General features: G+C 35.8%; 1 protein-coding gene across 2 annotated transcripts in view; it reads left to right on the forward strand.

The window, feature by feature from the left end:
• The window catches only part of PPP2R5A (protein phosphatase 2 regulatory subunit B'alpha), a 98,766-nt gene that overhangs the window by 42,332 nt on the left and 40,329 nt on the right, over positions 1–16,105 (forward strand). For both annotated transcript variants that reach the window (XM_082471847.1, XM_082471848.1), the window contains exons 2-3: positions 3,959–4,155; positions 7,133–7,234. In XM_082471847.1, coding sequence (XP_082327973.1) covers positions 3,959–4,155; positions 7,133–7,234 — 299 coding nt within the window. The remainder of the gene's footprint in view (positions 1–3,958; positions 4,156–7,132; positions 7,235–16,105) is intronic.

A 16,105-nucleotide genomic window follows, 5' to 3' on the forward strand; every position in this document is an offset into this window, starting at 1 on the left:
TCTTGAAGGCAGGAAATCATCTCTAACTTTCAAAACTAACCTTAAAGGACTGTTTTGAAAGTTAAATAAATAGACATAGGAAACAGAGTTGTATTTGGCATGAAGGGCGCGCTAATGTTAGCAGCATTATGTTTTATTATGTAGCACAGTAGACTGTTCAATAGAACATGTATTACTTACAGGAGGGGTTAGGTAGGAAAAGATTTTTCTATTCCCTAATACCTAAAAATAATTGAGGTTTGGGCATTTCTATTTCAACTCAGAGCCAAAGGAGTTGAAATGTTAACTGCTTTCTAAATATATCTAATGTTTGGGAAAATCCAGATGTGACCTGTTCCATCCAAATATTAGGTAATGCTGGGATATAATTCTGGAGGAGAAAGCAACTTCAAAGAAATCTTTAGGCTAAGTAGCGGATTACTGAATGGAGAAGCTATGAAAAACATTAATTTCTTCCGAAGGAGACTCAAGAGTTAGGTGCCCAGAAAGAGAAACTTCCTAAAAAAAACAAAGAAAAAAAAGAAAAAGAAACTTCCTTTTTATATGTAACATGTTCCTGAATCTACTGTTTGTCAGTCTTGAAAATCATTTTGTGTCTTCTAACATGTTAGCTGTAGGCTACTAGCCTGTGGTGTAAGAGAAAATGCCTTCCATTTGTATCTGCTTTGACATATATGCACTCACCTTCATGATCATTATCTCATTTAATCCATTTAAATCAACCATCAAGGTAGGGTATTGATAAAAATGGTCATTGTTATAAATTCTTAAGCATAGACATGATGTAATAATTCACTATTTATGCCAGCTTTGATATACAGCCTCTTTTCTTTGTTCTATAGCCTATTTTAATTGAGTGCATAATCTTATTCTTCAAATTCAGAGTTTCTTCTAGCATCAAATACACATTTGTTGGCTCCTTATATACCCTATGCTAGAAGTAAAAGAGATGAAAAGGAAAGCCTGCTCAGTGAATGATCCTTGCCCTTGAGGAACCTGAATTCTTTTGATGAGTGCTAAAAGAAATATTCATTAAATACAGGCCCAAAGTTAATGCATGCTCAAGTGTATGATTGAGATTGTATTATAGATGTCCAGAGAAGGGAGGGATCAGTTCATCCTGACCTACCTAAGGGAAGTTTGGTGGAGAATGTGAGATTTCAGTTTATTCTTAAAGGGTGAGTAGGATTTGGAAACATAGGGCAGGAATCTGGTAAGGTATTTCAGGTAGGGAAGAGTCTGAACAAAGATACGGCCTTTGGAGAACAGAGAGAGGAGTGATTTCACATAGAGAAGGTGGTTTGGAGGAGGAAGGAGAGAATAGCGCCGGCTTTCTAAGGTGATCTCTAATTGAACTGGGATATTGTATGAGTTTGTATTTTTTTAGCATAAGGAAAAAAAGCTTAAAAATATTTTAAAACTCTCTTAAACTGAGTTACCTTCTAAAGGTGTGGCACCTATTTCCCCAAACCATCATTATAATGGAATTTAACTATATATAAAGATATGTATTATAATAAAGAGACAGTATAAAGCTATACAATAAGCATATAGATATATTTATAAATAGATAAAGATATTACTAAGTAATGGAGAGAACTATGGGGATTTCTTGTACAGTGTGAGTTGAGAAGGATTCTTACAGCCCAAATTATCACCCACTTCTTTAATGTATAATACATACCCAATCTAATAAGTTTAGCCTGATTAGGAAGCTTACAAAAAGGACAGGTGTCCATCTTCTAGTTTTTCAAGCCAAGTATTTGTATTAAGCAGACGTCTATTTAGTAATTGAAATAAACTAAATGCCAATCTTAAGTGGATACCTTTTTAACTTTAAGGGAGAAAACCCCAAGAGAATTTAAGAAAAAGGCCATTTAAGATACACTAACTTCTCAGGGAATGAGCAGATTCTACTTAGAATAACTGATGGTCATTTTGGGATGAAGTAGTGTAGTGAATTATGACTGGTAAGATTATATGCAGTATGTATGTCGGATGGTGCTTCACTCTCACCTGCAATAGAATGAGGTTTAATAAACTCCTGGGTAAAGATAACTGTTTAACAAATTACTTGGTATTGAAAGTAGTTACAAATTTAATGGTCTTTTTTTAAAAGGATACATAAAAATGTTCCCACAAAAGAACAGTTCAAATAAAGGTGTTCTTGAATCAAAAACTTTATGGAAGTGATCATCAAAAATGTCATGTACTCTGTCAATATTACATGAACTCTGATGCCAGTCTTAGGATTGTAGACCTTGGCTTTCATGTAGCAGAGAGCCATTATTGATTTTGGAACATTGAGTGTTATGCAAACTCTTTGTAAGTGTGGCACTACCACAGAAGAAGCTTCTGCTGGCATAGCCATAAATGGGTTGCAGCAAATTCAAAATTTTTTTAGAATCTTTATATTTTTACTTCAAAAGTCATGTGAATTTTGTCGTTCTTTATAATATATCTATGTTTTTTTGTAAATATTATGTTTTAAGTTATTGAACAAAATTGACTAATCAAAAGGATATGCTGTATTTGTCTTCTTTGTGTGAGTGGGCTTAGGATATCTGACCTGCTATATTTTAGCAGTACCTTATCTAGCTCAGCTTTTTAAGGACAGCATTTGAATATAGCTGCAAAGTAATTTCACTTGGCTTCCTGCCCCAGAGGAATTAAAAAGCATGGGTATCCTTGGTTAGGTTATCATCTTTATGAAGATTTCTACCTCTATCTTTATATAAAGCAGGCATTGGTTTTGAATGAAGGAATACTGTTGTATACTATGAGCTCAGTATCAGTATTGGAATACATGATTTTTAAAAATTTAATCTCAGTAGTTCAAGAAACAAATAATTGAGCTGAATAACTGAAGGTCCCTGTTTATAGATTTGAAATTCAGAAGTGAAATTTCATTACTTTTTAAATGTTGCAAACAAAAAGATTTAATACATTTGTTAGAATCAAATGATTATAATGTGCCCATATTTTTGTACTCAGTAGAAGATAAAACAATAAACATTTACTGAATGCATGTTGTGTGGCAGGTACTGTGCTAGATAATGAGAGGGCGGAGGGAGAGGAAGAGAGAGAGAAAGAAAGGGAGAACACTTGTTTCCTGTCTTTGGGGGCCTCGTAATCTAGGAGTATAATACATGTAAAATATAACTGCCATATAGCACAGTAAATACTGCAATAGAGATAGCACCTAAGATACATTTGGGTAAATGTGGATTAACCAACCAATTTAGCTTCAGTGCCATAGAGAAAGCTTCTGAGAGTGGAGTATGCTTATGCTGAAACTTATTAATAAATGGGGAGAGTTCTCAGGGTGGAAATGTGGGAAAAGGGCATTCCAGGCGGAGGAAACAGTGTAAAATCTTCAGGAAATTGCAGAGAGCATGGTTTAACCAAAGTGAAGGTGCATGCTAGATAGTGTTGAGAGATGACTCTTGGCCGTAGGCAGCTTCATTTTGTATACAATCCTAAGGGGTTTGAACGTCATTCTGTAATTTTTGGAGGATCATTGAAAAGTATTGAGTATGATCAGAATGATTCTCATTTTAGCAAGATTTTAGCTTTTGAAGTAGTTTAGAGGATAAATCAGGAATCGCAGGTTATGGCCCCAGGCAAGAGGAGCAGTTAGGATGTCATTGCTGTAGTCTAAATGATGAATGTGAGGGCCATTAAAGTGGCAGAGGGATTGACAAGAAAAGGATGGATTCCAGATAAGTTAAAGAAACGGAATCAGTAACATTTAATGATTGATTGTGGGTAGTGAGAGAGGAGGAAGATAGAAATTCATGTCTGGCGTGAATAATGGGATTAGATGGGTAAATTTCTCACTAGAGTTTTGAGAGAAGTTTTACTTTATGTATGTGAATAGTTTCTACAAAATTGGTAAACATATGAAGGTAACTTCTGAGTAGGTCATTTCTAAGTTTCTCTTTATTTTTATTTACAGATGCCACTTCAAATGAACAACAAGAGCTTTTCTGTCAGAAGCTGCAGCAGTGTTGCATATTGTTTGATTTCATGGACTCTGTTTCAGACTTGAAGAGCAAAGAAATTAAAAGAGCAACATTGAATGAACTGGTTGAGTATGTTTCAACTAATCGTGGTGTAATTGTTGAATCAGCGTATTCTGATATAGTAAAAATGGTAAGCCTCTAGACTTAAGTTCCTCAGATTTATATAAATTCAAGTAAGATCTGAGGTATAATTATGATTTAATGAGACTGATTTTTAATAAATATACAATAATTAATGTGCTCAAAAGAATTTTTTTTTAAATAGTCCATTTGAAAGATTATCCATCCATTCCAGTGATGGTGCCATTGCTTTATAATAGTTTGGGAATTCAGTAGCCACAATGGCTGGTGGCTACCACATTGGATAGTGCAGATCTAGAGCTTAGGAGAAAGATATAAGCTCAAGATCATACAGATAGATAGATAATTAATGTGCAGCTGAATAGTTGTGGAGAAAGAACATCTAAAGGGGGAAGAAAAGACCAAGGAAAAACTGTGGGGCTCTCAGCATCTCAGCAGTGGATAAGGGAGTCAGGTCTAAAACAAATCTTATTTAGGACATTTTGATATCATATATGTAGATTCTATAACACTGAATTTTAATCAAAACGTGGGACCTTTAAGAAGTTAAATGATGTAAACAAAAATTTGAAATATCTGATGTGAAAAGTATTGAAGTAAGGTTGTTTAGGATACTGCTTATTAATTATTTAACCATATTCTCCATCAAACTGTAGAAATTTGTTTCGGACTTGCGGTTTTTGTATTTTGGGGCATAACAAAATACAAAAAATTCATTTGGAATAATTAGAGTCACTGAGTACACAATTTAAGCTTAAATGTTGGTTATAGAAGGTTATAGCAAGTATAATCTAAGCTATAAACTATACAAGTTAGTTGCCTTAATTTCTTTCCCTGTGCCTAATATATGTTCTGGGGGAAGAGCAAAATGTGTAGGAAAGTTAAATTTGACCCTAATATACTAGTTGAGTTTTCTTTCATCATATTGTACTAGAAGACCAATTAAAAGGACTTAAGACATTTTGGTTAGTTTTTTTCTTTTTAGAAAAGAAAATAAAAGCCTTAAGATTTTTTTTAAAGATTAGCTCTAGAGAGAACATTAATCAAAATGAAATTAGCTTCCTCAATTCCACAGATAATTAAAAGCGACAGTTTGAGAATATAAGTATTGATTATTGATAGACTTTGTATTTTGTTCTTTGTTTTGTGTTTGTCATTTAAAAATGTTCAGGGGGAAAATGCAGTATTTCCACTTTACTGATTTCAAATGGTTTGTATTTAGGAATTTTGAAAATCCTAGGGAAGATATTTTTATCTCTCTAAAGTTGTTGCCTCAGATATGAAAGTACTCAAATATTTGAGTCAAATTATTTTGTAATTTTCTATTTACTAATAAATTCTGAGATTTAATTTCTTTTCCCAAGTAAAAAGATGTGTGTGTTTTGTCCTTTTTTTTTTTTTTTTTTTAACTTCTGGGTACTTAATTTCTAGATAAGAAGCCAGCTCACCCACTTAGTTCTTTAAAGCTCTTCTGTGTATTTGCTGTATACAGTTAATTTTATTGGTGGCTACAAGGTTTAACTTTTTCTTTTCCTACCAACAATAATAAGTATGATTTCAAAGGCAAATTATGCCCTCCTATGGGACATATTTCCTTTTCAAGTTCTGTCTATGACTTTCTGCCACTCTGTGAAATTGATATTTATCAAACTATTTATTGGCTCTGCCCGCATATGCTGGCTTTGAGTTCTAGCAAATCAAATTCTGGATTATAACTTTCTAAGTCTTATGGTTATAGTAATTGACTGTTAGCAGTTATTTGGATTACCATAGATGCTACTTCATAAGAATGGTTGGGAATTTGCTTGCACCACCAAACAACGCTCGTCTCATCCTCTGTTCTCCAAATAATTTATCTTAAATGACCAGCCCCTCAAAATTAGGGCCTTACATGTTTACTAAACCATTTGATCTGTCAGTCTGTTCATCATTCTTCAACGAATTTTGAGTTGGGCTCACAATCCATCCTTTGCTAGAGAAAAAGGATATGTAGTTTACTTTGGTACTAAGACAGACAATGTGAAAGATGAAGTTATAACCTAAAATGAAGACTCTGAAATGAAGAGTCTCAAAGGATATCCTTATTTCAGAGAGATTAATATTTTTTTTAAAAAATGCTCAGAGTTAATGAAATACAGTAAATTAAGTCATCATAGGGTATTATAACTATGTCTGTAATGGCAGTGAATAACTATGTCTGTAATGACAGTGAAAGTTTTCTACCCCCATCCTCCTCTTCTTTAGCGTGGTGTGTATGTGTAAGAGATATTTTACCAAACTCTTGGGTTATAAAGTAAGTAAATGGCTGGATTAGAATATGGGGGGAGTTGTGGAAAGATGAAAAGAATCAAGTTAGGGATAGGGAGAGTTAGGAACTTTATGCTCCCCCCACCCAGTTCCCTCCCCTCCTCTTTTTTTTTTTTTTTTTAAAAGCAAAACTTGGAAAGAAAAACTTGTGATTTAAGGAAGAGGAATCTAGAGGTAATCTGTACGAAGTTTGATGTCTATAGAAGTCAGAATTATGGGACAGAGAAAAGAGAGAAACAAATGGCTGTCTTCATATCTTGAAGAGATTTATAGGTTTTGAACTAAGCTTACAGCCACAACTTAACCTTTTTCTTAAATAAAGTTATCTTAAAAATATTTCGGGCTTCCCTGGTGGCGCAGTGGTTGAGAATCTGCCTGCTAATGCAGGGGACACGGGTTCGAGCCCTGGTCTGGGAAGATCCCACATGCCGCGGAGCGACTAGGCCCGTGAGCCACAACTACTGAGCCTGCGCGTCTGGAGCCTGTGCTCCGCAACAAGAGAGGCCGCGACAGTGAAAGGCCCGCACACCGCAATGAAGAGCGGCCCCCACTTGCCACAACTAGAGAAAGCCCTCGCACAGAAATGAAGACCCAACACAGCCATAAATAAATAAATTTAAAAAAAAAATTTCATTTTGCATTTTTAAATTCAATTAAGCAACAAAAACTTATGTTTATGTTTATTTAGAACATGAATCTAAATTTATTTTTCTTTACAGATCAGTGCTAACATCTTCCGAACTCTTCCTCCAAGTGATAATCCAGATTTTGATCCAGAAGAGGATGAGCCCACACTTGAGGCCTCTTGGCCTCACATACAAGTATGGAACATAACTTTGTATTGACAATTTTTACATTTATGATATTCTGCTGAAATCACAGAACTCTGTTTTAGACCTGAGTGTCTATTTAAAGTACTTGACTTTTAATATGTTTTCTTAACATTTTCTTTTCTCAAAATATTGCTTTTCACTTTTTTTATTGTGGTAAAATACACTTAACATTTACCATTTAAACCATTTTAAAGTGTATTCCGTAGCATTAAGTGCATTTTTAATGCTATGCAACCATCACTACTATCTAGTTCCATAACCTTTTCATCACCCCAAATGGAAACCCCCTTGTCATTAATAGTCACTTCCCATTCTCCCACCCCCACAGCCCCTGGCAGCTTTTCATCCACATTCTGTCTCTATGGATTTGCTTGTCCTGGATGTTTAATATAAATGGAGTCATATAATATGTGGCCTTTTGTGTTTGGGTTCTTTCACTTAACATAATATTTTCAGGGTTTATCAATATTGTAACATGTATCAATATGTCATTCCTTTTAATGGCTGAATAATATTCCATTGTATGGACATACCACATTTTGTTTATCCGTTTATCAGTAGATGAACATTTGGGTGGTTTCTACCTTTTGGGTGTTGTGATTAGAGCTGTTAAGAATGTTACACATTCATGTACAAGTTTTTGTTTAACATCTGTTTCCCATAGGTTTTGATATGTTGTGTTTTTGTTTTCATCCATTTCAAAATATTTTCTGATATCCTCTGTGATTTATTTGGCCCATTAGTTATTTAGCAATGTGTTTAATTTCTACATACTTGTGACTCCCAGATTTCTTTCTGTTATTGATTTATAATTTTATTCCATTGCGGTTGTAGAATATACTTTGAAGTTTTCAATCCTTTTAAATTTATTGAGGCTTTTTTTTATGGCCTAGCATATGGTTTATCATGGAGAATGTTTCATGTGTACTTGAGAAGACCGCGTATACTGTTGTTGTTGGGTGGAGTGTTGTGTTGAAGTCTCTTAAATCTAGTTGGTTGTTTAAGTCTTCTGTTTCTTTGTTGATCTGTCTAGTTCTATCCATTATTGAAAGTGAGATATTGAAGTCTCCAACTATTGTTGTTGAATTGTCTATTTCTCTCTTCAGTTCTGTCAGTTTTTGCTTCAGGAATTTTGGGGGCCCTATTGTTAGCTGCGTATGTTTATAATTGTTTTATCTTCCTCTTGGATATGTCCCTTATCATTATAACTCTAATAAAAGTTTTTGTGTTAAAGTTCATTTTTTCTGATATTTACTGTCTAACTGCCACTGTCTAACTCTCTTTTGGTTACTGTTTGCATGATATGTCTTTTCCATACATTTACTTCTTATCTGTTTGTTTCTTTGAATCTCAGTTGTGTTTCTTGGGAATTCCCTGGTGGTCCAGTGGTTAGGACTCTCCACTTTCACTGCTGCAGGCCTGGGTTCAGTCCCTGGTCAGGGAACTAAGATCCTGCAAGCTGCACAGCATGGCAAATAAATAAATAGTGTTTCTTGTAAGCAGCATGTAGTTGGAACCCCCTTTTTTTTTTTAATCAATTTTGACAGTCTCTGCCTTTTGAGCAGTGTTTAATCCATTTACATTTAATGTAATTACTGATAAGGTAGGATTTATGTCTTCCATTTTGCTGTTTTATGTCTTATATCTTTTTTGTTCCTCTGTTCCTCCATTATTACCTTTTGTATTAAATAGGTATTTTCTAGTGTACCATTTTAATTCCCTTGTTTAACTATATTTTTTTGAGTTACTTTCTTAGTAGTTACCCTAAGGATTACAATTAGCATCTTAAAACGATCTAGTTTGGTTGAATGCTAACTTAATTAGCTAACTTTGGTCCAGTATACCTCCATTCCCTCCCCCTTCCTTTGTGGTATTACTGTCATACAAATTAGATCTTTATGCAGACATAAAATAGCATCTTATTGCACTTCACTTTATTGCCCTTTGCAGATATTGCACTTTTTACAAATTGAAGGTTTGTGGCAATCCTGTGTTGAACAAGTCTGTCAGAACCATTTTCCAACAGCATTTGCTTACTTCATGTCTCAGTGTCACATTTTGATAATTTTTGGAATATTTCAAACTTTTACATTGTTATATTTTTTATGGTGATCTTTGATGTTATTATTGCAAAAAGATTACAACTTCCTGAAGACTCAGATGATGGTTAGCATTTTTTAACAATAAAGTATTTTTTAATTAAGGTATGTACACTGTTTTTTTAAACATAATGCTATTGCATACTTAAGAGACTATAGTGTACACGTAACTTTTATTTGCATTGGGAAACTAAAAAAAAATCATGTGACTTGCTTTAGTGCAATATTCACTTTCTTATGGTGGTCTGGAACCAAACCTGCAATATCTCCAAGGCATGCTTATACATTGTACACCCATCAACACAGTTTTGTAATTATTGCTTTATGTGGTTGTCTTGTAAAGCAGGAGAACAAAAGAGTTATAAATAAAAGTACATTTATACTGTCTTTTATATTTACCTATGTAGTTACCTTTACCTCTTTATTTCTTCCTATGGAATCAAGTTATATATGGTGTCCTTTCATTTAAGCCTGAAGGATTCCTTTTAGTATTTCCCGTAAGGTGCGTCTGCTGATCTGGGAATCTCTTAATTTTCCCTTCATTTTTGAAGGGGAGTTTTGCTGGATATAGACTTCTTGGCTAACTGCCTTCTTGCTTCAACACTTTGAAGGTGTCATCCTATTAGTCCTCTGGTGTCCATGGTTTTTTTGTGACAAGTCAGTTATTAATCTTATTTAGGATCTGATGTATGTGATAAGTTATTTATTACTTACTGCTTTGAAAATTTTCTTTGTCTTTAACTTTCTGTCTGTTTGATTATGATGTCTCTAGATATGCATCTCTTTGACTATTCTAGTTGGACTTCAGTGAGCTCCACTTAATAGTTCATTGTATAAATTAATACTTTTCATCAAATTTGGTTTGGTTTTTAGCTATTTCTTCAAATATTTTTCTTCCTCTTTCTCCTTTCCTTCTGAGACTCCCATTATGTGTATCTTGGTATGATTGATGGTATCCCACAGGTCTCTGAAGCTCTGTTCATTTTGTGTTCAATCTTTCTTTCTACACCTCAAACTAGATAATCTCTATTGACCTTTCTTCTGCCAGCTCAAACTGTTTTTCATTGTTTTTTGTGAGATAGCAAATTTACTGAAGTCCTCACTCTACCATTGCAAAAGTCCATCTCTGTAGCACATCTTTTTAGTTGAGACTGAGGGAGGGATAGTCTTCCTGCCCTAATGCCATTGTGTGACAACTCACTCCTCATAATTATTGGAAAATTGGTAATAAAAATTTATTATATAGATTGATTCAAGATGGCGGAGTAGAAGGACTTGGTCTCACTCCCTCTTGCAAGAGCAATGGAATCAAAACTAACTGCTGAACACTCATCGGCAGGAAGACACTGGAACTCACCAAAAAAGATACCCCACATCCAAAGACAAAGGAGAAGCCACAATGAGACAGTAGGAGGGGCACAATCACAATAAAATCAAATCCCATAACTGCTGGGTGGGTGACTCACAAACTGGAGAACACTTATACCACAGGAGTCCAACCACTGGAGTGAAGGTTCTGAGCCCCACGTCAGGCTTCCCAACCTGAGGGTCCGGCAATGGAAGGAGGAATTCCTAGAGAATCAGACTTTGAAGGCTAGCGGGATTTCATTGCAGGACTTCGAAAAGACTGGGGGAAACAGAGACTCCACTCTTGGAGGGCACACACAAAATAGTGTGTGCATTGGGACCCAGGGGAAGGAGCAGTGACCCCATAGGAGACTGAACCAGACCTACCTGCTAGTGTTGGAGGGTCTCCTACAGAGGCAGGAGGTGGCTGTGTCTCACCATGAGGACAAGGACACTGGCAGCAGAAGTTCTCGGAAGTACTCCTTGGCGTGAGCCCTCCCAGAGTCTGCCATTAGCCCCACCAAAGAGCCCAGGTAGGCTCCAGTGTTGGGTCTTCTCAGGCCAAACAACTGACAAGAAGGGAACCCAACCCCACCCATCAGCAGACAAGGGAATTAAAGTTTTACTGAGCTCTGCCCACCAGAGCAACAGCCAGCTCTACCCACCACCAGTCCCTCCCTTCAGGGAACTTGCACAAGCCTCTTAGATAGGCTCATCCACCAGAGGGCAGAAAGCAGAAGCAAGAAGAACTACAGTCCTGCAGCCTGTGGAACAAAATCCACATTCACAGAAAGATAGACAAGATGAAAAGGCAGAGGGCTATGTACCAGATGAAGGAACAACATAAAACCCCAGAAAAACAACTAAAATGGAGATAAGCAACATTCGAGAAAAAGAATTCAGAATGAGAGTGAAAGAATGGAGGCAAAGATCGAGAAGATGAAGAAATGTTTAACAAAGACCTAGAAGAATTGAAGAACAAACACCTAGAAGAATTAAAAAACAAACGGAGATGAACAATACAATAACTGAAATGAAACAATACACTAGAAGGAATCAGTAGCAGAATAACTGAGGCAGAAGAACGGATAAGTGACGTGGAAGACAGAATGGTGGCGTTCACTGCCACGGAACAGAATAAAGAAAAAAGAATGAAAAGAAATGAAGACAGCCTATAAGACCTCTGGGACAACATTAAAGGCAACAACATTCGCATTATAGGGGTCCCAGAAGGAGAAGAGAGAGAGAAAGGACCTGAGAAAATATTTGAAGAGATTATAGTCGAAAACTTCCCTAACATGGGAAAGGAAATAGCCACCCAAGTCCAGGAAGTGCAGAGACTACCAGGCAGGACAAACCCAAGGAGAAACGCGCTGTGACACATAGTAATCAAATTGACAAGAATTAAAGGCAAAGAAAAATCATTGAAAGCAACAAGAGAAAAAACAACAAATAACATACAAGGGAGCTCCCTTAAGGTTAAGAGTTGATTTCTCAGCAGAAACTCTACAAGCCAGAAGGGAGTGGCATGACATATTTAAAGTGATGAAAGGGAAGGGATTTAAAGGGATGAAAGGGAACCTACAGCCAAGATTACTCTACCCAGCAAGGATCTCATTCAGAATCAACGGAGAAATCAAAAGCTTTACAGACAAGCAAAAGCTGAGAGAATTCAGCACCATCAAACCAGCTCTACCACAAATGCTAAAGGAACTTCTTTAAGTGGGAAACACAATAGAAGAAAAAGACCTACAAAAACAAACCCATAACAATTAAGAAAATGGTAGTAGTAACATACATATCGATAATTACCTTAAACGTGAATGGATTAAATGCTCCAACCAAAAGACACAGGTTCGCTGAATGGATGCAAAAACGACACCGATCTATATGCTGTCTACAAGAGACCCATTTCAGACCTAGGGACACATACAGATTGAAAGTGAGGGGATGGAAAAAGATATTGCATGCAAATGGAAATCAAAAGAAAGCTGGAGTAGCAATACTCATATCAGATAAAATAGACTTTAAAATAAGAATGTTATAAGAGACGAGGAAGGACACTACATAATGATCAAGGGATCAATCCAAGAAGAAGATATAACAATTATAAATGTATATGAACCCAACATAGGAGCACCTCAATACATAAGGCAACTGCTAACAGCTATAAAAGAGGAAATCGACAGTAACACAGTAATAGTGGGGGACGTTAACGCCTCACTTACACCAATGGACAGATCATCCAAACAGAAAATTAATAAGGAAACAGAAGCTTTAAATGACACAATAGACCAGATAGGTTTAATTGATATTTATAGGACATTCCATCCAAAAACAGCAGATTACACGTTCTTCTCAAGTGCGCACGGAACATTCTCCAGGATAGATCACATCTTGGGTCACAAATCAAGCCTCAGTAAATTTAAGAAAATTGAAATCATATCAAGCATCTTTTCTGACCACAACGCTGTGAGTTAGAAATCAATTACAGAGAAAAAAACGTAAAAAACACAGACACATGGAGACTAAACAATACGTTACTAAATAGCCAAGACATCACTGAAGAAATCAAAGAGGAAATCAAAAAGTACCTAGAGACAAATGACAATGAAAACACGATGATCCAAAACCTATGGGATGCAGCAAAAGCAGTTCTAAGAGGGAAGTTTATAGCAATACAAGCCTACCTCAAGAAATAGGAAAAATCTCAAATAAACAATCTAACCTTACACCTAAAGGAACTAGAGAAAGAACAACAGACAAAACCCAAAGTTAGTAGAAGGAAAGAAATCATAAAGATCAGAGCAGAAATAAATGAAATAGAAACAAAGAAAACAGTAGCAAAGATCAATAAAACTAAAAGCTGGTTCTTTGAGAAGATAAACAAAATTGATAAACCATTAGCCAGACTCATCAAGAAAAAGAGGGAGAGGACTCAAATCAATAAAATTAGAAATGAAACAGAGAAGTTACAACGGACACAGCAGAAATACAAAGCATCCTGAGAGAGTACTACAAGCAACTCTATGCCAATAAAATGGAAAACCTGGAAGAAATGGACAAATCCTTAGAAAGGTATAACCTTCCAAGACTGAACCAGGAAGAAATAGAAAATATGAACAGACCAATCACAAGTAATGAAATTGAAACTGTGATTAAAAATCTTCCAACAAACAAAAGTCCAGGACCAGATGGCTTCACAGGTGAATTCTATCAAACATTTAGAGAAGAGCTAACACCCATCCTTCTCAAACTCTTCCAAAAAACTGCAGAGGAAGGAACACTCCCAAACTCATTCTATGAGGCCACCATCACCCTGATACCAAAACCAGACAAAGATATTACAAAAAAAGAAAATTACAGACCAGTATCACTGATGAATATGGATGTAAAAATCCTCAAAAAATACTAGCAAACAGAATCCAACAGCACATTAAAAGGATCATACAGCATGATCAAGTGGGATTTATCCCAGGGATGCAAGGATTCTTCAGTATATGCCAATCAATCAATGTGATACACCATATTAACAAATTGAAGAATAAAAACCATATGATCATCTCAATAGATGCAGAAAAAGCTTTTGACAGAATTCATCACCCATTTATGATAAAAACTCTCCAGAAAGTGGGCATAGAGGGACCCTACCTCAACATAGTAAAGGCCATATACAACAAACCCACAGCAAACATCATTCTCAATGGTGAAAAACTGAAAGCATTTCCTCCAAGATCAGGACTAAGACAAGGATGGCCACTCTCATCACTATTATTCAACATAGTTTTGGAAGTCCTAGCCACAGCATTCAGAGAAGAAAAAGAAACAAAAGGAATCCAAATCGGAAAAGAAGAAGTAAAGCTGTCTCTGTTTGCAGATGACATGATACTATACATAGAGAATCCTAAAGATGCCACCAGAAAACTACTAGAGCTAATCAATGAATTTGGTAAAGTTGCAGGATACAAAATTAATGCACAGAAATCTCTTGCAGTCCTATACACTAATGATGGAAAATCTGAAAGAGAAATTAAGGAAACACTCCCATTTACCACTTCAACAAAAAGAATAAAATACCTAGGAATAAACCTACCTAGGGAGACAAAAGACCTCTATGTAGAAAACTATTAAGACACTGATGAAAGAAATTAAAGATGATACAAACAGATGGAGAGATATACCATGTTCTTGGATTGAAAGAATCAATATTATGAAAATGAATTTACTACCCAAAGCAATCTACACATTTAGTGCAATCCCTATCAAATTACCAATGGCATTTTTTACAGAAGTAGAACAGAAAATCTTAAAATTTGTTTGGAGACACAAAAGACCCCAAATAGCCAAAGCAGTCTTGAGGGAAAAATAACGGAGCTGGAGGAATCAGACTCCCTGACTTCAGACTATACTACAAAGCCACAGTAATCAAGACAATATGATACTGGCACAAAAACAGAAATGTAGATCAATGGAACAGGATAGAAAACCCAGAGATAAACCCACGCACCTATGGTCAACTAATCTATGACAAAGGAGGCAAGGATATACAGTGGAGAAAAGACAGTCTCTTCATTAAGTGGTGCTGGGAAAACTGGACAGCTACATGTAAAAGAATGAAATTAGAACAGTCCCTAACACCATATACACAAAAAAACTCAAAATGGACTAGAGACCTAAATGTAAGACCGGACACTATAAAACTCTTAGAGGAAAACATAGGAAGAACACTCTTTGACATAAATCACAGCAAGATCTTTTTTCATCCACCTCCTAGAGCAATGGAAATAAAAACAAATATAAACAAATGGGACCTAATGAAACTTAAAAGCTTTTGCAAAGCAAAGGAAACTACAAACAAAACGAAAAGATAACCCTCAGAATGGGAGAAAATATTTGCACAGAAATCAACAGACAAAGGATTAATCTCCAAAATATATAAACAGCTCATGCAGCTCAATATTAAAAAAACAACCAACCCAATCCAAAAATTGGCAGAAGACCTAAATAGACATTTCTCCAAAGAAGACATACATATGGGCAAGAAGCACATGAAAGCTGCTCAACGTCACTAATTATTAGAGAAATGCAAATCAAAACTATAGTGAGGTATCACCTCACACCAATTAGATTGGGCATCATCAGAAAATCTACAAACAACAAATGCTGGAGAGGGTGTGGAGAAAAGGGAACCCTCTTGCACTGTTGGTGGGAATGTAAATTGATACAGCCCCTGTGGAGAACAGTATGGAGGTTCCTTAAAAAACTAAAAATAGAATTACCATATGACCCAGCAATCCCACTACTGGGCATATACCCAAAGAAAACCAGAATTCAAAAAGACACATGCACCCCAATGTTCACTGCAGCACTACTTACAATTGCCAGGTCATGGAAGCAACCTAAATGCCCATCG

Source organism: Balaenoptera physalus (assembly GCF_965194825.1).
Source record: "Balaenoptera physalus genome assembly, chromosome: 1".
Lineage (NCBI taxonomy): Eukaryota > Metazoa > Chordata > Mammalia > Artiodactyla > Balaenopteridae > Balaenoptera > Balaenoptera physalus.